Source organism: Tachysurus vachellii, chromosome 9 (genome assembly GCF_030014155.1).
Source record: "Tachysurus vachellii isolate PV-2020 chromosome 9, HZAU_Pvac_v1, whole genome shotgun sequence".
NCBI classification, from domain to species: Eukaryota; Metazoa; Chordata; class Actinopteri; order Siluriformes; family Bagridae; genus Tachysurus; species Tachysurus vachellii.
The window spans coordinates 9629595-9647800 of NC_083468.1; the positions used below are offsets into that span (position 1 = coordinate 9629595).

Here is an 18206-nt window from a genome sequence, read left to right on the forward strand (position 1 = left end):
GAGAAGTTGAATATGTCTTTTCTATATGTAGCATGACTCACTTTTTATCTTTCTGTTTGACTCCAAAGGAAGCATCCACCAGAGAGTCTCCTGCTGTCTGGATAAAATTTAAACCACAAAACAGCTGATGGAAACAATCTGGACTTTAGAGAGGAGATTAAAATGCAAATGCACAGCTTATAGCCATGCACCAGTTAGATAGGAGATATCTCAATGTCTACAGGTGATATGGGCAGCAGACACAGAGAGCACAGAATTACCTCATCTATCTCTGTGATACTCGGTTTAAAAATGTTATTCACTACTTCTGTTTTTGCTGAGCTGGAGACCGCGAAAAGAGAGACACAGTAATGATGCATATCCATCTCCTCAGCTGCAGGACATATGAAAGAGAGAAAGAGATTATGTGACAGGTAGAATCTGTAGGATATTTCATACTTTTCATCAAAGTATAAAACAAAGGTTTCAAAAAATACATTTGAGATAGAAAGGATATAATCATGCAAAAACTCATACTTAACTATATTGACAGTGCATTTGCATGTGTTCACCCCTTGAACTTGTCCACAATTTGTAGCATACAAAGCTATAATACAAGCTAAAATTCGTATCGGATTTAGTAGAATGTTAAGCGTTTGATTGATAAAATGTGTCTGAATTTTGAGGGCGGAGCATAGTTTTTACTTTTAACAAAGCAGACATTTGATGGTTGCATAATTCTTCACTCACTTCATCTAAATCCTCATATTTTAGAAACTCTACCAAGGTCTCAAGTCTCTTGCTGACTAGAACATGTTTTCTTCTATTATTGCCTTGTATTTGGGTTAATTCAATGTGTTATCTCATACCTGGTCAGTTTCCCAGTCCCTGCTGATGAAAAGCATCTCTACAGCATAATTCTACCAATATTTTTGTTAATTGTGAGGATGGTGTTCTTCTAACCTAAGAGTCCCATCTAAGCTTTGGACATTTCAAAGTTACTTAGCCTTTTGCTTGTTTCTCTGATTAATATCCTCTATGTCCACTTTAGAACTACATTCTCTACTTACATTTTTTTAATTGGTTTAATGATGCCTTACAGGGTGTTTGGGATTTTTTTATTCACTAAACCCTCACTGATACTCATCCAGATTTTTTGGGAACATAAATATGCAATCAACAATGTGTTTTACTAGTTAACCAATACTTTTAGTGGAAAAGCCAGAGATTTGTAACTTTAAAGAAACAACACTATTTGACATAATATCAAATAGACTATTTTTCAAACTGTTAACAGTGTATGATAATGATCAGGCTCAATTTTGTGTATATATGCAACATATGAGAAAGCAATGGGGTTGATACAGAAACCTTAGTTAAGGAGTTCTGGTAGAACTCAAGCGTTATCATTCTTTTCTCCACTCTTTTCATTCTTTTAACCTGCAGAATCTCTACTTGCTCCTCAGCTGTCAGAGGACTCAGACAAGCTATCAGACACCCTCTTCACAGTAATAAAAGCCTTGTGAGTAGCCTTTAGTGGTGTAAGTGTGATGGATTGGCAGCACATGCTGCAGGAATTCCAAAGCCATGAGCAGTATGAGGGTGAAAAACTAACTTTTTTGAAGTGTTTCCAATTCTTGGTGAGGCTATCCAGTAGGCATAGCAGGTAGGATTTTTTATTTATTGACTGAATCATTGCCTGTGGCTAACACACACACACACACACACACATATATATATATATATATATATATATATATATATATATATATATATATATATATATATATATACACACATTCTCCTAAAAAACTATTGGCACAGCAAGTTCAATTCATTTGTTTTTGTTTTTTTCTTCAGAGATTTGTAGATGGTAGTGTTAAATGGCATCGAAAAGAGCACATTTTTATGAGCCACAAAAGATCTGGAACCCAGAATAACCTATAGGCTCAGTAATCTTTTTATATGAGGTAAAATATAATGGTATCATCAAAATTCATTCAGAAGTTCAGGAACATTTTTCTACCAATTTATAGAGAAATACATATAAATGACTTTATTAGCAAGACTAATTACTAATTAGCAAGGTTATTAACTGGAATTTTCTTCAAGACTTATCTGTTACTATATGTGCCTAAAAATTGGGTGGTCTGATAGAAAAGGTCCAATGTGTTATGTTGTATGGGTTCTACGTAACACATCTAGTTATAAATAACAGGAAATAAAAGCTGAATTCCTAAACTTTTGCCTTATATCCACTTTTTGATCTCAAACTAAATAAATTGACCTTGCTGTTCCAATAGTTTCAGAGAGGACGGTAACTGCCTCCTTTCCAATCTATGCATTTGTGTGTAGAATGAAAGTGCTGACCAGTTAGTTCACGAATCTCTTCAACAGGTTGTGCACAAGTGTCTGTAATCAAGTCCTGTGTAGATCTTGGGGTGGAAAGCAACTGGTAAGATTCAATCTGCATTCTAAAGAAAAGAAAAAATATGCAAATCAGAGCATAATCTGTTTTTAATTATCTTATTATTACTACACTGTAGAGTGACTGAACCTAGAGTCACCAAAACGTTATTGTTCTTAAGCTACAAGTCACCAACACTAAGAATTTTCTAGTTGTTGATGAATGATATGTTTTATCCATGTATAATCCACTTTTATTTTAAGATTTTAAGCTATGTTTAATGTTCTGCGATATCTGTTAATGATATTTCATGTTATCTGATATATAATTAGTAAATTCTTTACAAATCTCCCCTATTCTATTCAACTGACCCTGCACAGACACTAGAGAAACAGGAATATCATGCAAATATCTCATAGAAAAAATGATCATACCAACAATTACACTTTTTTATCTATTTTTATGGATTGTCTGCTATTCAATTCTCTGTATATTAGTGATTTGCCCTATAGCCATACATCAGTCCTTGATCTTAGAGATAAAACTTCTCTCAGCAATAATTATAGTATTGAACCCCCCTCAAGATTATTACAGTGCATAAGCATTCATACCCACTGAACCTTTCCACAAATTGTCACTTTACAACCACAAAGAAAAATTTATTTTATTGGGATTTATGTCATAGACCAACACAAAAAGGCACATCATTGTGAAATGGAAGAAAAATGATAAATCCAAAATGTTTTACAAATAAATATCTGAAAAGTGTGGTGTGCATTTGTATTCTGCCCCCTTTACTCCGATATGCCTAACTTAAATCCAGTGTCACCTAATTATTAAACAGATTCCACCAGTGTAATTTAATTTCAGTATAAATACAGCCTTTATTAAGCCCTCAGATGTTTGTTAGACCCCATTAGTGAACAAACAGCATCATGAAGACCAAGGAACAAATGATGCATGGTTAGGTTATAAAACAATATCCCAAGCCTATACAATCCATTATCCAAAAATGGAAAGAGCATGGCACAACTGCAAACCTACAAAGACGTGGCCATCCACATAAACTGACAGGCTGGGCAAGAAGGACAACTATTAGTCATGCACTCCACAAATCTGGCCTTTATGGAATAGTGGCAAGAAGAAAGCCATTGTTGAAAGAAAGCCATGTCCAAAGTCCCATTTGCATTTGGCGACAACCCATGTGGTGTACACAGCAAACTTGTGGAAAAAGGTGGTCTGGTCAGAAAAGACCTAAATTTAACAAAATTTATACTTAACACTGCACATTACCTTGAACACACCATCTCCACCGTGAAATATGGTGGTGGCAGCATCATGTTGTGTGGATGCTTTTCTTCAGCAGGGACAGGGAAGCTGGTCAGAGTTGATGGGAAGGTGGATGGAGACAAATACAGGGCAATCTTAGATGAAAACCGGTTACAGTCTGCAAAAAACTTGAGACTAGGGTGGAGGTTCACCTTCCAACAAGACAACAACCCTAAACATACAGCCAGAGCTACAATAGAATTGTTTAGATCAAAGCATATTCATGTGTTAGAATGACCTAGTCAATGTCCAGACCAAATTCAATTGTGAATCTGTGGCATGACTTGAAAATTGCTGTTCACAGATGCTCTTCCTCCAATCTGAGCTTGAGCTATTTTGCAAAGAAGAATGAGGAAAGATTTTATTCTCTAGATGTGCAAAGCTGGTAGACATACTCCCAAAAACTTGCAGCTGTAATTGCAGTGAAAGGTGTTTCTACAAAGTATTCAGGGGGGGCTGAATACAAATGCATGCCACACTTTTCAAATATTTATTTGTAAAAAAAATTTGGACACTATCATTTTCCTTCACTCAACAATTATGTGCCACTTTGTGTTGGTCTATTACACAAAATTCCAATAAAATACACTTTTGTTTGTGGTTGTAACGTGACAAAATATGGAAACGTTCAGTGTGTATGAATACTTTTACAAGGCATGGTATACTATGACCTGACCTTGTAACGACAGCTAAAATGTTGCTTGGTAGCTAACTCAAACAAACAGCAGAGGTTTCGGATAGGTATCTGTATGTACAGTAGGTACACCAATGCCCCTTTTCCACCAAGGCAGTTTGAGTGCTGGTTCGGAGCCAGAGCCTAATTTAAAATCAGTTATTTCTTTTTTGACACCCAAGGCACCGGCTCTAAACCAGGAAAAGTGGATCTTAAGTAGCACCAAAACATTGCTGGTCTAGACTTAAGAACTGCTTGTGTCAGGGGCTGGGGTTATTGTCAGCGCCTTTGATAATGTACCTTAAGTATACCAATGTTTATAAAATTTTTACTTTACTGCAATATGATCAATTATCAGCACACATGATAGTAGGTAGCTACATGCTAAGTCTAACTTTTTTCTGTGTTAATGATAAAATAATGTTATGTACTTTTAGTTATTCTCGACTGCAACCTCCGCTTATACAAATTACATCAAGCTGCATTTAGATGCGAATGTAGGTTTGCAAAACCATGAGCATTAACAGTAAAGCAAAATCCGCCATTGTTGATGTTGTGTTTGTGTTTGCTGCTTCTGCGCTAACATGGCTGTATAACGTTGTATACAGTGACGTAAGACTTGGCACTGTGATGGCTCTCTAGCCCATGGAAAGGCAAACCGGTTCTTAGAAGGCTAGCCAGTGGAACAAACTTAGAACCAGCACCAGCACTAGCCCTGAACCAGCACCCGGTTCTTTCTGGTGGAAAGGGGGTTTAAAGTTTACAGTATACAGTAGCTAGCCAAATAAAACACATAGTATTTCAGTGTATGTTCAGTTCAGTGCATGTTGTGAAATGTGTGCCACAAACATTGCAACAGGTAATACCTTAAAATCTTTTAAGAATTCAAATAATATTTTTTTAAAAATGTAAATAAAAAATGTAATTTGATATGTTCATACGTATCATACGTACGTACAGACAGATGAAGAAACACATTTACAATGTCATGAAAACCCAAGATAATAAGACTTATAGTGACTTGTAATGTTGGTAATGATAAAGTTTCATGGGCCCGCTCCTTTAGTTTCCAGTTCTTTACATTGTATTCTGACACAGCCCATATCTTTATGTGAATAAAGTGTGCTAAAGGTGGAAAAACCTTTAACACACTCCTGTTCCTCTCTTGTGGAAATAGTCATATTGTGATAGATAAATGAACAAGATCCAAATGCACTGAGCTAATATACCCTACAGAGGACTGTTTAGAGACTACAGACATTGACTTATTCATAGAAGGCACAAGTACTTTATAACTTTGGCCAAATTATTTACAGTAATTTCCAAATTACATCAGTTCTATTGGATAGTATACACAGATATGACCAGTGTTGTGCTAGTTACTAAGAAATAGTAACTAGTTACAGTTACTTTTTTAAAGAAATAATGAGCATATTTCCACTTTGAGAAACTTGCTCTCGCCTTGACTCGCCATTACTGAAGCACATACTAGAGTAATAAACGGAAACACGCCCACAGTGCGTCTTCGTGTTTACAGTGGTTGGCATCCACCAATCCTACAATGTGTCGCTGCTGTAAACAGGTTAGGCTGTAGGCTACACTTCAGCCAAAATGAATTAATATAAAAAAGGACAACGCACCATATGGTAACAGTAACAGAGCTAATTTATTTAAAAAGTAATGCGTTAGAGTATTAGGTACTGTCAAATGTAACTGCGTTACAGTAATGCGTTACTGCCCAACACTGGATATGACACCAAGAGTTCATAATTAAAATGATTTAGTGACCTAACGCTGTACAGGATAAACATGTTGGACCTGTCTATAAATACTACCTCCATAATCAAACAAGGAAATATATTTATTTAAAAGGCACTTCAAAAAGACTTGCATGAGGAAATCATTACAACTTCTGCCCTGGATTAATCCATAAAGCACGATAGTTTGTAAATGCCCCACACAAGAAAAGAAATGCCCTCCAAAAATCATGTGAACTGAAGGAAAATCATAGACACAGCTGTCCATTCCAGATCCTGCAGGACGGCACACATCATCATCAGTGACCCTAATCAGGGTCACCATATGTTCACCTGGAGGGTTACCAAGCACAGGTTTAGGAGTCAAAGATGAAAGTGCCATCACACACAGAAACCGCTTTACCATCATTTTTCCCCTTTGAAGGAAGACTAGTGGCCAAATGAATATATACTATGATGTCAAAGCCATATCCATGATTGTGTGCATATTGCACTCGGTGTCAAACAAACCATATAATATCTACTACACAAAAGGACAAAATAAACATTACATTAACAGTTCAGTTTTAAAAATAATTTTTAATGAATACTACCTTGCCAATAATCTTTACTTGATTAACAGCATTTTGTGTTACCTGAGTAAAGAGCTAACCCTAACCCTTTAGTGCTCACTAGAGTATAAGTTCTTCTTATTCCACACACACATTGAGCAATGCTGCACCTAGGTAGTGATATCTGATTCTATTATAATGGAGGGAATGAGAGGTGTAGTGGGAAAGACTGTTGGAGGCAGAAATCCAAATTTGATTTACTACTTCAAATCCTCTTCTTGCACTAAAACAATTTAACACATTATTTCAATCTACTTCTACACACACAGTTTGTATATGTGTAAGAAGTGCTTCAGGGCAGCTTGATATAGAGAAATGAATGCCAAATAAAGAGCTGTGTCCTATCAAAGCAACAACAACTAATAATGTAAGTCAGTTGTGTGTGTGGCCCCCATGTGACTGTATGCATTCCTGACAATGTCTGGGCATGCTCCTGATATGATGTTGGATAGTGTCCTGGGGATAACCTCCCAAACTTGGATCTGGTCTGGGCCAGTCAATTGCATCATTGCATTATTTCATCATCCAAAAATTACCTATATGCTGGTCAGAGAAGGCCAGGCATTGTCATGAATCAAGAATAACCTAGGGCTCCGTGCGCCAGCATAAGGTCTGTCAACGGGATGCACTTATTTCCAGGGATTTCAGAATAGCATATCAGATATTGCGTCTTCGGGCATGCGTGGCCTATTTGATAATCTAACCCTAACCGTAGTTTTTGGTTGTTTATTTGTTTTCGAAAATAGCTTAACTGTAAGATAATAAAGCATAATAGATATGAAATATAAAATCTACCTTTATGACTGTTTTGTCCTTCTGTCAGGGAGCTCCCTGACTCTTCTCCCGTGCGTGCCCCGCCCGCACGGAGCGGCTCGCCGGCTTACTAATTACACACACCTGACTCTTGTTTCACCCACCATATATAATCCCCTCTCTCACTCTAACCGCCGTCCGTTATTATCTATGGTTCGGCTGTGCATTCATCTACACTCCTGTGTAAATGCCCAGCTTCGCGCTTCTGCTACAGTGCTCCCTAGACACAGACTGCTTTTTGCATTATCTTCAGGACTTCGTGGGCCGCGCTCCCTAGCGCACCACCGGATATATCATTGTCACTGCAATCCAGTGTGTTTTGGCATTAAAACTCTGATTGCCTTCACTCTTCCTTCCACCTCTGTGTCTAGCATAACAGAATAACAGACCTCAACAAAAAAAAAAAAAAAAAAAAAACATTTTTATAGGAGGAAACTCTTACCGGAACATGGAGAACCGACCCAGCACCTCCTCCGATCCGGTTCAGGATCTCGTCACCGCGCTTCGAGCCGCCTTTCCCCCCACCGCAGCTCGTCCGGAACCCCCCGCTGTCACCAGCAGTCCCATGGCGCTCCCGGGAACTTTTTCGGGAGAAGCTTCAGCGTGCCGCGGCTTCCTAGTCCAGGTGAACCTCTACATGGAGATGCAGCCTCAGCGCTTTCCTTCCGAGCGCTCCAAGGTGGCGTTCCTCATTTCGCTCTTGTCCGGAAGAGCGGTAGCTTGGGCTCAAGCGTTATGGGACTCTGCCAGCCCCATGATGGACGTATACGCTCATTTCGCCGCACACTTTCACGAAGTTTTCAGTGCCGCTTCCGGGGTCCTATCCACGGCGGACCAGCTCCTTAGCTTGCGCCAGGGGAATGATGACATCACGGCGTAAAGCTTGCATTTACGCACCTTGGCGGCATCTAGTGGCTGGAACGAGACGGCGCTACTGGGGGTATATCGGCTGGGTCTTTCTCCCGAGATTAAAACTGGCGACCGCCCCCGAAGCCGAACCCATGCAGCTGGGTTCTCAGAGTCTTCCCCGGTGGGGGAGGAACAGCCTTCAGACATTTCTACTCTGTCCACACTCCCGGTGACGCTTGTAACTCCTGCTCTCTCTCTCTCTGTGGATGCGCTGGTGGACTCCGGCTCGGCAGGGAACTTCATCTCTCAAGCCTGCCTCAACAGCTTGCAGCTCCCCTGGGAGAGGGGTTCCCAGGACTTAGCCGTCCAGACCATCCAGGGACACCCACTGGGTCGGGGCTGGGTGAAGTACTGTGCGCCCATAGTGACTCTACGCATGGGGCTGTTCCATAGGGAGGAAATAAGGTTCATGGTGCTTGACGATTCCACCATCAGCGTGATCCTGGGTAGGCCCTGGCTGAAACAGCATGCCCCTGCATGCTCCTGGGATCCCTGCGACATCCTGCGATCGAGTGACCACTGCCGGGAACACTGCCTCTCCCGGCTTCCATCAAGGGTCCCCAAAGCCCTGGTAGGCGCCACCAGGGTGGAGGAAGCCACGACATCCCAGCAGGCAGAAATCCCCAAGGAGTACCAGGCCTTCAAGGACGTGTTCTGTGCCCAGGCGGCTACTCTACTTTTTCTTTGTGGGGAAGAAGGACGGGGGGCTACGTCCTTGCATTGATTACCGACAGCTTAACGCCCATATCTCCCCTCTCCCTTACCCTCTCCTGCTTGTCCCAGCAGCTCTGGAAGCCCTAAGGGAGGCACGGGTGTTCACTAAACTTGATCTCCGGAGCACGTATAACCTGGTACGCATCAGGAAGGGGGACGAGTGGAAGACCACCTTCATAACACCCTCCGGACACTACGAATACCGGGTCATGCAGTACGGCCTATCTATCGCCCCAGCTGTGTTCCAGGGGTTCATGAACGAGGTGCTCCGACCCTTCCTACAAAGGTACATCATGGTTTACATCGATGACATCTTGATCTACTCAAGGAACCTGGAGGAGCACCATAACCACGTCCGTGAGGTCCTAGGGGCACTTCGTTCCCAACAGCTCTACCTTAAACTCTCTAAGTGTGAGTTTCACCGTGAGGAGGTGCAGTTTCTGGGCTACGTCATCAGTGCACGGGGATACAGATGAACAACGGGAAGGTTAAAGCAGTAAGGAACTGGCCCGTTCTGGAGACAATTAAGGAACTCCAACGCTTCTTGGGCTTCGCTAACTTCTACCGTCGGTTCATTCAGGGTTACAGCCAGATCACCGCTCCCCTCACTTCTCTCCTCAGGGGTAAGGCGCAGACCCTGAGGTGGAACAAGGAGGCCCAGGGGGCGTTCAAGGAGCTCCGCCAGCGCTTTTGCTCCGCTCCTGTGTTACGTCATCCAGACCCCCGGAGGCCCTTTGTGGTGGAGGTGGACGCCTCCTCGACGGGGGTGGGGGCCGCTCTCTCTCAGCGATCAGGCACCCCACCACAGCTCCACCCGTGCGCTTTCTTCACACACAATCTCTCGGCGGCAGAGCAGAACTACGACATCGGCAACCGTGAGCTTCTGGCTATTAAGCTCGCCCTGGACGAGTGGAGGCACTGGTTGGAGGGTGCAGAGCACCCATTTACTGTGGTCACAGACCACAAGAATCTCCAGTACCTGCGGGAGGCCCGGAGACTCAATGCCAGGCAGGCTCGCTGGGCCCTCTTCTTCACTCGGTTCCAATTTCACATCACCTACCGGGCTGGGGCGCTTAACGGAAAGGTCGACGCCCTGTCCCGGATGTTCGGGCCTGAGGAACCCAGACATCCGGACCCCATTCTTCCTCCTTCGATCGTCGTGGGGCCTATTGTCTGGGACATGGACAGCGAGATCCGTGCTGCCTCCATCCAGGAGCCCACCCCCGGAGGGTGCCCTGAGGGAAGGGTCTTTGTTCCCACATCCTGCCGTGGTGGGCTAATCCAGTCGGTCCATGAGGGACCGGGTACGGGCCACCCAGGAGAGAGGAGGACAGTCCAGCTCCTTCAGGCTCGTTACTGGTGGCCGAGGATGGCAGAGGAGGTTACCCGCTACGTCCAGGAGTGTGCCACCTGCGCCATGGCCAAGGTACCTCGCCACCTGCCCGTCGGCAAGTTGGTGCCGCTCAGAGCCCCTGGTCACACCTAGGGATCGACTTCGTGACCGACTTGCCACAGTCAGGGGTAACACGTGTATCCTGGTAGCGGTGGACCGCTTCTCTAAAGCCTGCCGACTTGTGCCTCTGAAGGGACTGCCCACGGCCCTCAAACAGCCGAGGCCCTGTTTCATCATGTGTTCAGTAACTTCGGTCTCCCGGAGGAGATGGTTTCGGACCGTGGGCCCCAGGTCTCGTCTCGGGTTTGGTGTGCCTTCTTCCAGCTCCTGGGGGTGTCAGTAAATCTGTCGTCAGGTTACCACCCTCAGTCCAACGGCCAGGCGGAACGCAAGATTCAGGAGCTGAACAGGTACTTGAGGACTTACTGCAGCCAGGATCAGGGAGATTGGGCTCGTTTCTTGCCCTGGGTGGAGTATGCTCAGAACTCGCTCCGCCAGGACTCCACAGGCCTCACCCCTTTCCAATGCGGACCAGCCCAGCGACGTGCCTTCTGTGGACGCCTGGACGCCATACACCCAACCTTTCACGTGTCCCTGCTGAAACCGTGTGTCTCGCCCATTTCTCGCCCTCCAGGTGGTCCCGTGGAGCCCGTCCAGCCAGAGGTCGTAGCTCAGCCTGGCGTCTACGCAGTGCGTAGATGCACTGGGAAGGGTACGGCGCTGAGGATCGGTCTTGGGTAGCACAGCAGGACGTGCTGGACCCGGGTCTGCTGGCAGAGTTCCATGCTGCCCACCCAGGGCTAGGGGTATTCCTCGTCGCAGGGTCAGGGCGTCCGGGGCTACCCCTGGGGGAGGGGGTGGTGTCAGGGAGCTCCCTGACTCTTCTCCCCCGGGGCGGTAACTAGTTCTGAGCGGCTCGCCGGCTTACTAATTACACACACCTGACTCTCGTTTCAACCTCATCACCCACCATATATAATCCCCTCTCTCACTCTAACCTCCGTCCATATTATCTATGGTTCGGCTGTGCATTCCTCTACACTCCCATGTAAATGCCCAGCTTCGCGCTTCTGCTACAGCGCTCCCTAGGATTTGGACACAGACTGCTTTTTGCATTATCTTCAGGACTTCGTGGGCCGCGCTCCCTAGCGCACCACCGGATATATCATTGTCACTGCAATCCAGTGTGTTTTGGCATTAAAACTCTGTTTGCCTTCACTCCGGCTTCCACCTCTGTGTCTAGCATAACACCTTCATTATCCATCATAGGTATGCTCTTTTTTTTGAAAAAGGGCGTTTTTCCAAGACCTCCAGAAATATGCCCACTTTACGTCGTGGTAACGAAACCCCTGGAATTTAGTGAATGCCGTCTGTCAACAGCAGTATAGGCACCATTGACTAGCACATGGAGTTCTATGTGACCCTCCAAGGATATTCTTCTGCAGACCATTAGTATCACACTACCAACCAGTAATGCTGGATGATGTGGCATGCAGCATAACGTTCCCCATGGCATTTCCAGACTCCTTCATGTCTAACACCTGCACATTGTTGGCCTGCTCTCATGCACTAGGAGAACAGAGTGCCAATGTCCTGTCAATTCTGGTGTTCTCTGTTAATGGGCGTTAAGCTGTCTCTGTCGTGTAAATGCCAATTTAGCTGCACAATGCTGGGCTGTGAGCACAGGTCCCACTAGAGGATTCAAGCCATCATGCCACGCTTGTGGAATCTTATTCTGACAATTTAGTCAGAAACATACACCCCAGAAGAATGCTTAAGGTCATTTTTGTAGGAATATGGCAGTGCTCCTCAGTTTCCTTGCAAAAAAAGGAGCTGATATTTCTTTCTGCTGGTTTACTGCTTTTCTACAATCCTGTCTAGCTCTCCTCATGTAACGCTCTGTCTCCTGGTATCTCCTGGTATGCTCTTGAATCTGTGCTGGAAGACACACCAAACTCATTGCGACAGTACATTTGGATGTGTTGCCCTGGAGGAGCTAGGCTACTTTTGTGACCTGATTTGGTTTGCAAATACTGCATTATGCTACAAGTAGTGAAAAGGACCCTAACAAAATACAAAAAACATACATACATAAAATAAAATAAAAAACATTTTTTTGTCTTATGGGGATCAGCATAACTCCCCAAAAGGGCAAAAATGTTAGCTATTCTTATCTTTTTAGGATGCGCATGAGTATTGTGCGCATGAGTACTGTGGGAACACAGGGTGTTCTTGTTCTACAGATGATAATATTGAAATAAAAGCTATTTAATGGGCTTACAGCTGACCTGAAAACCATGGCAACAATACAACTCTTATGTAACCCCTGACATGGCTCAAAGAAATCAGCACATTTTCTGCCTGCCTTTAGTCTTTGGTTAGATTGTTTTGAAGCAGACAGGCAGCATTGCACCTAGCACATTTTCCATTTGGTAGAGGCATTTGATGATGTTTGAACTTCTCTAACAAGCAACTAAACCAAAACCTTAGTTGGATGTGCTTGTCCGAGTGTGGTTAAAATAAAGTTGCCCCTATTCACACTAGTTCATTGATTATTTGATATACAACTCAAAACAAAGACATTGGACACTGAAAGAAATTTGTTTTAATGGAAAGTAATTTTGTGTTTTGCTGAATGTTTGTGCTTACTATGCAACGATCAAATTTTCAAGATAACTGTTTATTGAACATGCTTGTCAGCTTTAAGTCAAAACATTTCAAGACATGGAATGTGCTTGTGCTGAGCACCCCAAATAGTGATTTTTTTTCACCCTTGCATCTGTATATCAAGAACAAAAAAACAAAACATTTTAGTACACCAAACCCAGTTATGAGTCTAATGGACCTAACACTACCAAGTCCTCTTAATTATATTGTAGTAAAAATTCATTTTATTTATCCAGTGCTTATTCTATACTATCCAAGGACACTCCTATCTGAAAAAAAAAAAAAAAACTAATGACATTCTTAGCATTCTATGGTTCACTCTGCAGTTTGGGTTTTTGGAAATTAACTAGGCATCTCCAGTGACCTTAATAGAACATTAAACTATTATTGAAATCAGTAGGGAGATGCAAGAGCAAAATTACATTCTCTGTCAGAAAAGGTCTTCATGTTGGAATTATACTTTTCAGTTCTGCCCTAACTCATAATGTATTATCATTAATGCAGCATCAAAGAAAAATGTTACAAGTTTGATTCCTATTCCTTAAGGAAAATTGCATGGTGGGATTCAGGGGGATTTTAAAGCCATTAAGTGGTCTGTTTTAATTAAGGCCCAGAAGGTTAAGTGGTTCTATTTAGCTATTATATAGGCTATTTCTTAAGACAGTAGTTTATAGGCTAAAGAAAGCCCTCCTGACCTGCGGTGTTTCTTCATTAGCAGCCTTTCCATGTAGCTTATTCCATGGTTCCTAAACTCAATATGTATTTGAGGTCTTCCTCCAGCCTGGGTCCCCATAGCCTCCATGGATTCTATGAGGAAGAAATACAAAGTAAATAGGAAAAGGTTTTATGAATTTGCTCTTTATTTTTGTGTAGTATAAACTACTTATGCAGTGATGCCATTTTACCATGAGTATTTATTTGAGTAGTGTTTTGATGATCAATAATGGCATTAATATAGGAGTGAGTTTTGGAAAAATGGTCATGGAAAAACTACACACGCAGTGAATCCGGAAAGCATTCACAGTGCTTTACTTTTTTTTCCACATTGTGTTATGTTACAGCCTTATTCCAAAATGGATTAAATTCAATATTTTCCTATATACCCCATAATGTCACCATAAAAGAAGTTTATTTATTAAAATTTATTAAAAATAAAAAATGAAAAAGATCACATGCCCATAAGTATTCACAGCCTTTGCCATGACACTCAAAATTGAGCTCAGGTGCATCCTGTTTCCAGTAATTATCCTTGAGATGTTTCTACAACTTGATTGGAGTCCAGCTGTGGTAAATTCAGTTGATTGCACAAGATTTGGACATCCACACACCTGTCTATATAAATTTTCACAGTTAACAATGCATGTTACAGCACAAACTAATCCATGAAGTCCAAGGAATTGTCTGTAGACCTTGTATAAAGGCACAGATCTGGGAAAGGTTACAGAAACAATTCTGCAGCATTGAAGGTCTCAATGAGCACAGTAGCCTCCATTATCTGTAAATGGAAGAATTTTGGAACCACCAGAGCTTTTCCTAGAAGCAGGGTGCCTGGCCAAATTGGGCAATCGGGGGAGAAAGGGCTTAGTCAGGGAGGTGAGCAAGAACTCTGACAGAGCTCCAGCATTTATCTGTGCAGAGGAGAACCTTACAGATGAACAACCATCTCTGCAGCACTCCACCAATCAGACCTGTATGGAGTGGCCAGATGAAAGATCCTCCTCCTGGAGTTTGCCACAAGGTACCTGACGGACTCTCAGAATATTAGAAACAGCATTCTTTGGTCTGATGAAACAAATATTGAACTCTCTATTCAAATATTGAATATGATGCTCCCTATCCAACCTGATAGATTGGTCCTGCAAAGAAGAACGGTAGAAACTGCCGAAAAATAGGTGTCCCAAGCTTGTAGCATCATACTCAAAAAGACTTGAGGTTGTAATTGCTGCCAAATGTGTTTCAACAAAGTATGAGAAAAGGCTGTGAATACTTATGTACATGTGATTTTTTTTTGTTTTTTATGGGGTATTTGTAGAATTTTAGGAAAATAATTAATTTAATTCATTTTGGAATAAGTCTATAACATTACATGTGGAAAAAGTGAAGCGCTTGGAATACTTTCCGATGCACCTTATATGTTTATGCACATGTAGTACTAGGCTCATTCTTTATAATATAGTTAATTTTAGTCGATTGTAAATTAAGTGCATTAGCAATTACAATAGTTACACTTGACCAAATAGGGATGCAATTGCTTCTACACTGCAAAAAATATATTTAAGCTACATGTGCATTTTCATGTTGAATTTCACATCATGTTGTCTATTCATTATATCACAATAACTTTATGGCCAAATATGGGGACACCTTACCATCACACACATGGCATTCTTCAACTTTTTCCACAAAATTGTCTTTGTATAAAGTAGCTTTAATATTTCCCTCCACAATAACTATGAGGCCTAGTCAAAACCTGTTCCTTGACACTGCCCCTGTGCACAAACATGGTCCAGAATGACATGGATACATTTGAGATAAAATCTGAAATACAAACTGCACCCAAGGCCTTCTCAAAACCTCAAAATATCAAAACCTTACTAATGCTCTTATAGCTGAATGTGTAAAAATGGCTCTAAACTTTAGCACAAGCCATCCCTGAAGTGTGAATACTAAAGCAAACAGGGGACAAACTGTGGAATAACCTTTTTAGCAAGCACGTATTGTTATGATATTATGTGTATGAACAAGCATAAGTTAATAAGTATGGCATAGAACTAATATCAGATATCAGTATTGGTATTTCTGCATCCCAAGTATAATTTGTTTTGTTTGATAGTAATATTTACATGCATTATGAATCAGATTTTGGTAATACACTTTTCTTATTATTTAGGAGGGAAATTCATTAATTCATTATTAGTATGTAAAAAAGTCATAGGGTGCATGGTGGAGTGTAAAATTAACAAAGAGACCAACAGGGAAAGAGTGAGATGACAAAGAAACATTAGGCACGTTAGTAAAATTGGACACATTTGTAAAACCCTGTTGGCAGGATAGAGAATGAGTAATAAACTGCTATGTGGTGACCCAAAGCAGACGATTTAATCAGGAATATCAAACACGTGGGTTCATTGGTGGATTTACATTTGTCTGTTTCCCAACAAATGTTTCATTGTGCATAAAAGAAATGGAAAACTATTAAAATGGTGTTGTTTTATGTATTTGTTCTTTTAAATAATGGCAAATAATGGCATATGATGTTATCTTTCACTGTATACTGTACATCTTAAGTCATATTTAGGCCCTATCCACGCTGTCTGTGTGTGTGTTACCTAGTTGAGCAGTTTGTACATTGTGGTTGGGTTCATGATGTTCTCTGTCACCATGAGTGTTGCCTGCTCTCCACTCATTCAGAGCTTGCTGAAAACATCTGGAAGATTCCTCTTCATCAAAACTGCCTCTGAGTAAAGAGTCTTTATTCTCCTGATCCAGATCATTCACACTCAACACCTACAATCAGATATGGTTAGTAACTCCAATTCAGAACTGGACTCTTCTACAAAGAACTACTGTTTTATAATTTTGCTAATGCAGTTATTAGTTTTATTTCCCAAATTCACAACAATTCACAAAATATTTTTTAGTTTATACAAATTTATACTACTCTCACATCTGACACCAGTCTCTGATTATGTCCATTATTCCCCTATCTCTCCTTCCCCTTTTCTATCTCACACATTTTCTCTCACCACAGGTGTTTGCTCAGGGACCCAGAGGTGCAGAGGTACAGTAAGCTGTGTTGGTACAGCAAGTAGTCTTGGCATTTCCAATAATAGTGTTCCATCACTGGAGTGAGAACTTTGGTCTGGCTCCCTAATCCGCAATTCCCTGATCAAACTGGTATGTACAGATTATACATATCTGAGCACATCATACACTGGTTGATTCAGGCTGTAATCAAATCTCAATCCACTATCTCCTGAGTCACGGAGAGCAATTGGATAAAGTACAAAGGGTGAAGGTGAGGTGTGTGGCCAAGGTACATTCGCAATTATCTGCTTTTGCCCATCCATATTTATTTCTGGTATCAAAAGCATAGTTTAGAAGTGGAGATTAATCCTCTCCTAATTCTGGGCATAAATTGGTCAGACTTTTGGAAATTAGTCAAGGGACTGTTTGATGATGGGTCCAGCATTAGCAAAAAAAATATATATGGAACATGTGTTCCTTGGAGTGGGGAGGCAGTGCCAAAGCCATCAATGACACCTTGAAGCATGCTTTTTGACCAAGTGAAAGTAATTGACAGTCAGTCGAGCTGTGTCCAGTGGCTATGGATCCTGCACTCCAGGACAGGGAACCAACCCAGCTATTGGGGGTTGCACAAGCCAGCGCACAAGGTTGCATCAGAAGGGCTTTTCAGCTTAAATCCTGTGCCAAATCAAATATGTGAATCAGATGATCGGCTGTAGTGACCCTAATGAGAGCAACTGAACAGTATTGAGAACATCCAAAGAAGAAAGACAACCAAAATGATGGTCCCAAAAATCTGCAAGGAAATGCTTTTCCAAATGCCTCATTATAACCATATAGCTGGGCATTTAGTTCAATAAACAAGGCTAAACATAAAGTATTAATTTCAGTAGCAATCCACAGGTTGTAATTAATTTCAGTAGCAATCCACGGGCAGTGGTGGCTCAACTGGTTAAGGCTCTGGGTTGTTGATCGGAGGATCGGGGTTCCAGGCCCAGCACAGCAAAGCTGCCACTGCTGGGCCCTTGAGCAAGGCCCTCAACCCTCCCTGCTCCAGGGGCACTGTATCATAACTGCCCCTGCATTCTGACCCCCATCCTCAGTTAGGGTATGTGAAGAAAAGAATCCCACTGTGCTGTAATGTGTATGTGGGATAATAAAGGCTTCTATGCCCCATTCTATTCTATTCTATTCTATTCTATGATGG

General features: G+C 42.0%; 1 protein-coding gene across 1 annotated transcript in view; it reads right to left on the reverse strand.

The window, feature by feature from the left end:
• The window catches only part of zbbx (zinc finger, B-box domain containing), a 37925-nt gene that overhangs the window by 3590 nt on the left and 16129 nt on the right, over positions 1 to 18206 (reverse strand). The window contains exons 8-12 of the mRNA XM_060878623.1: positions 16582 to 16759; positions 13948 to 14059; positions 2350 to 2453; positions 261 to 373; positions 42 to 97 (exon numbers count right to left, since the gene is read on the reverse strand). Of these exons, the coding sequence (XP_060734606.1) occupies positions 42 to 97; positions 261 to 373; positions 2350 to 2453; positions 13948 to 14059; positions 16582 to 16759 (563 nt within the window). The remainder of the gene's footprint in view (positions 1 to 41; positions 98 to 260; positions 374 to 2349; positions 2454 to 13947; positions 14060 to 16581; positions 16760 to 18206) is intronic.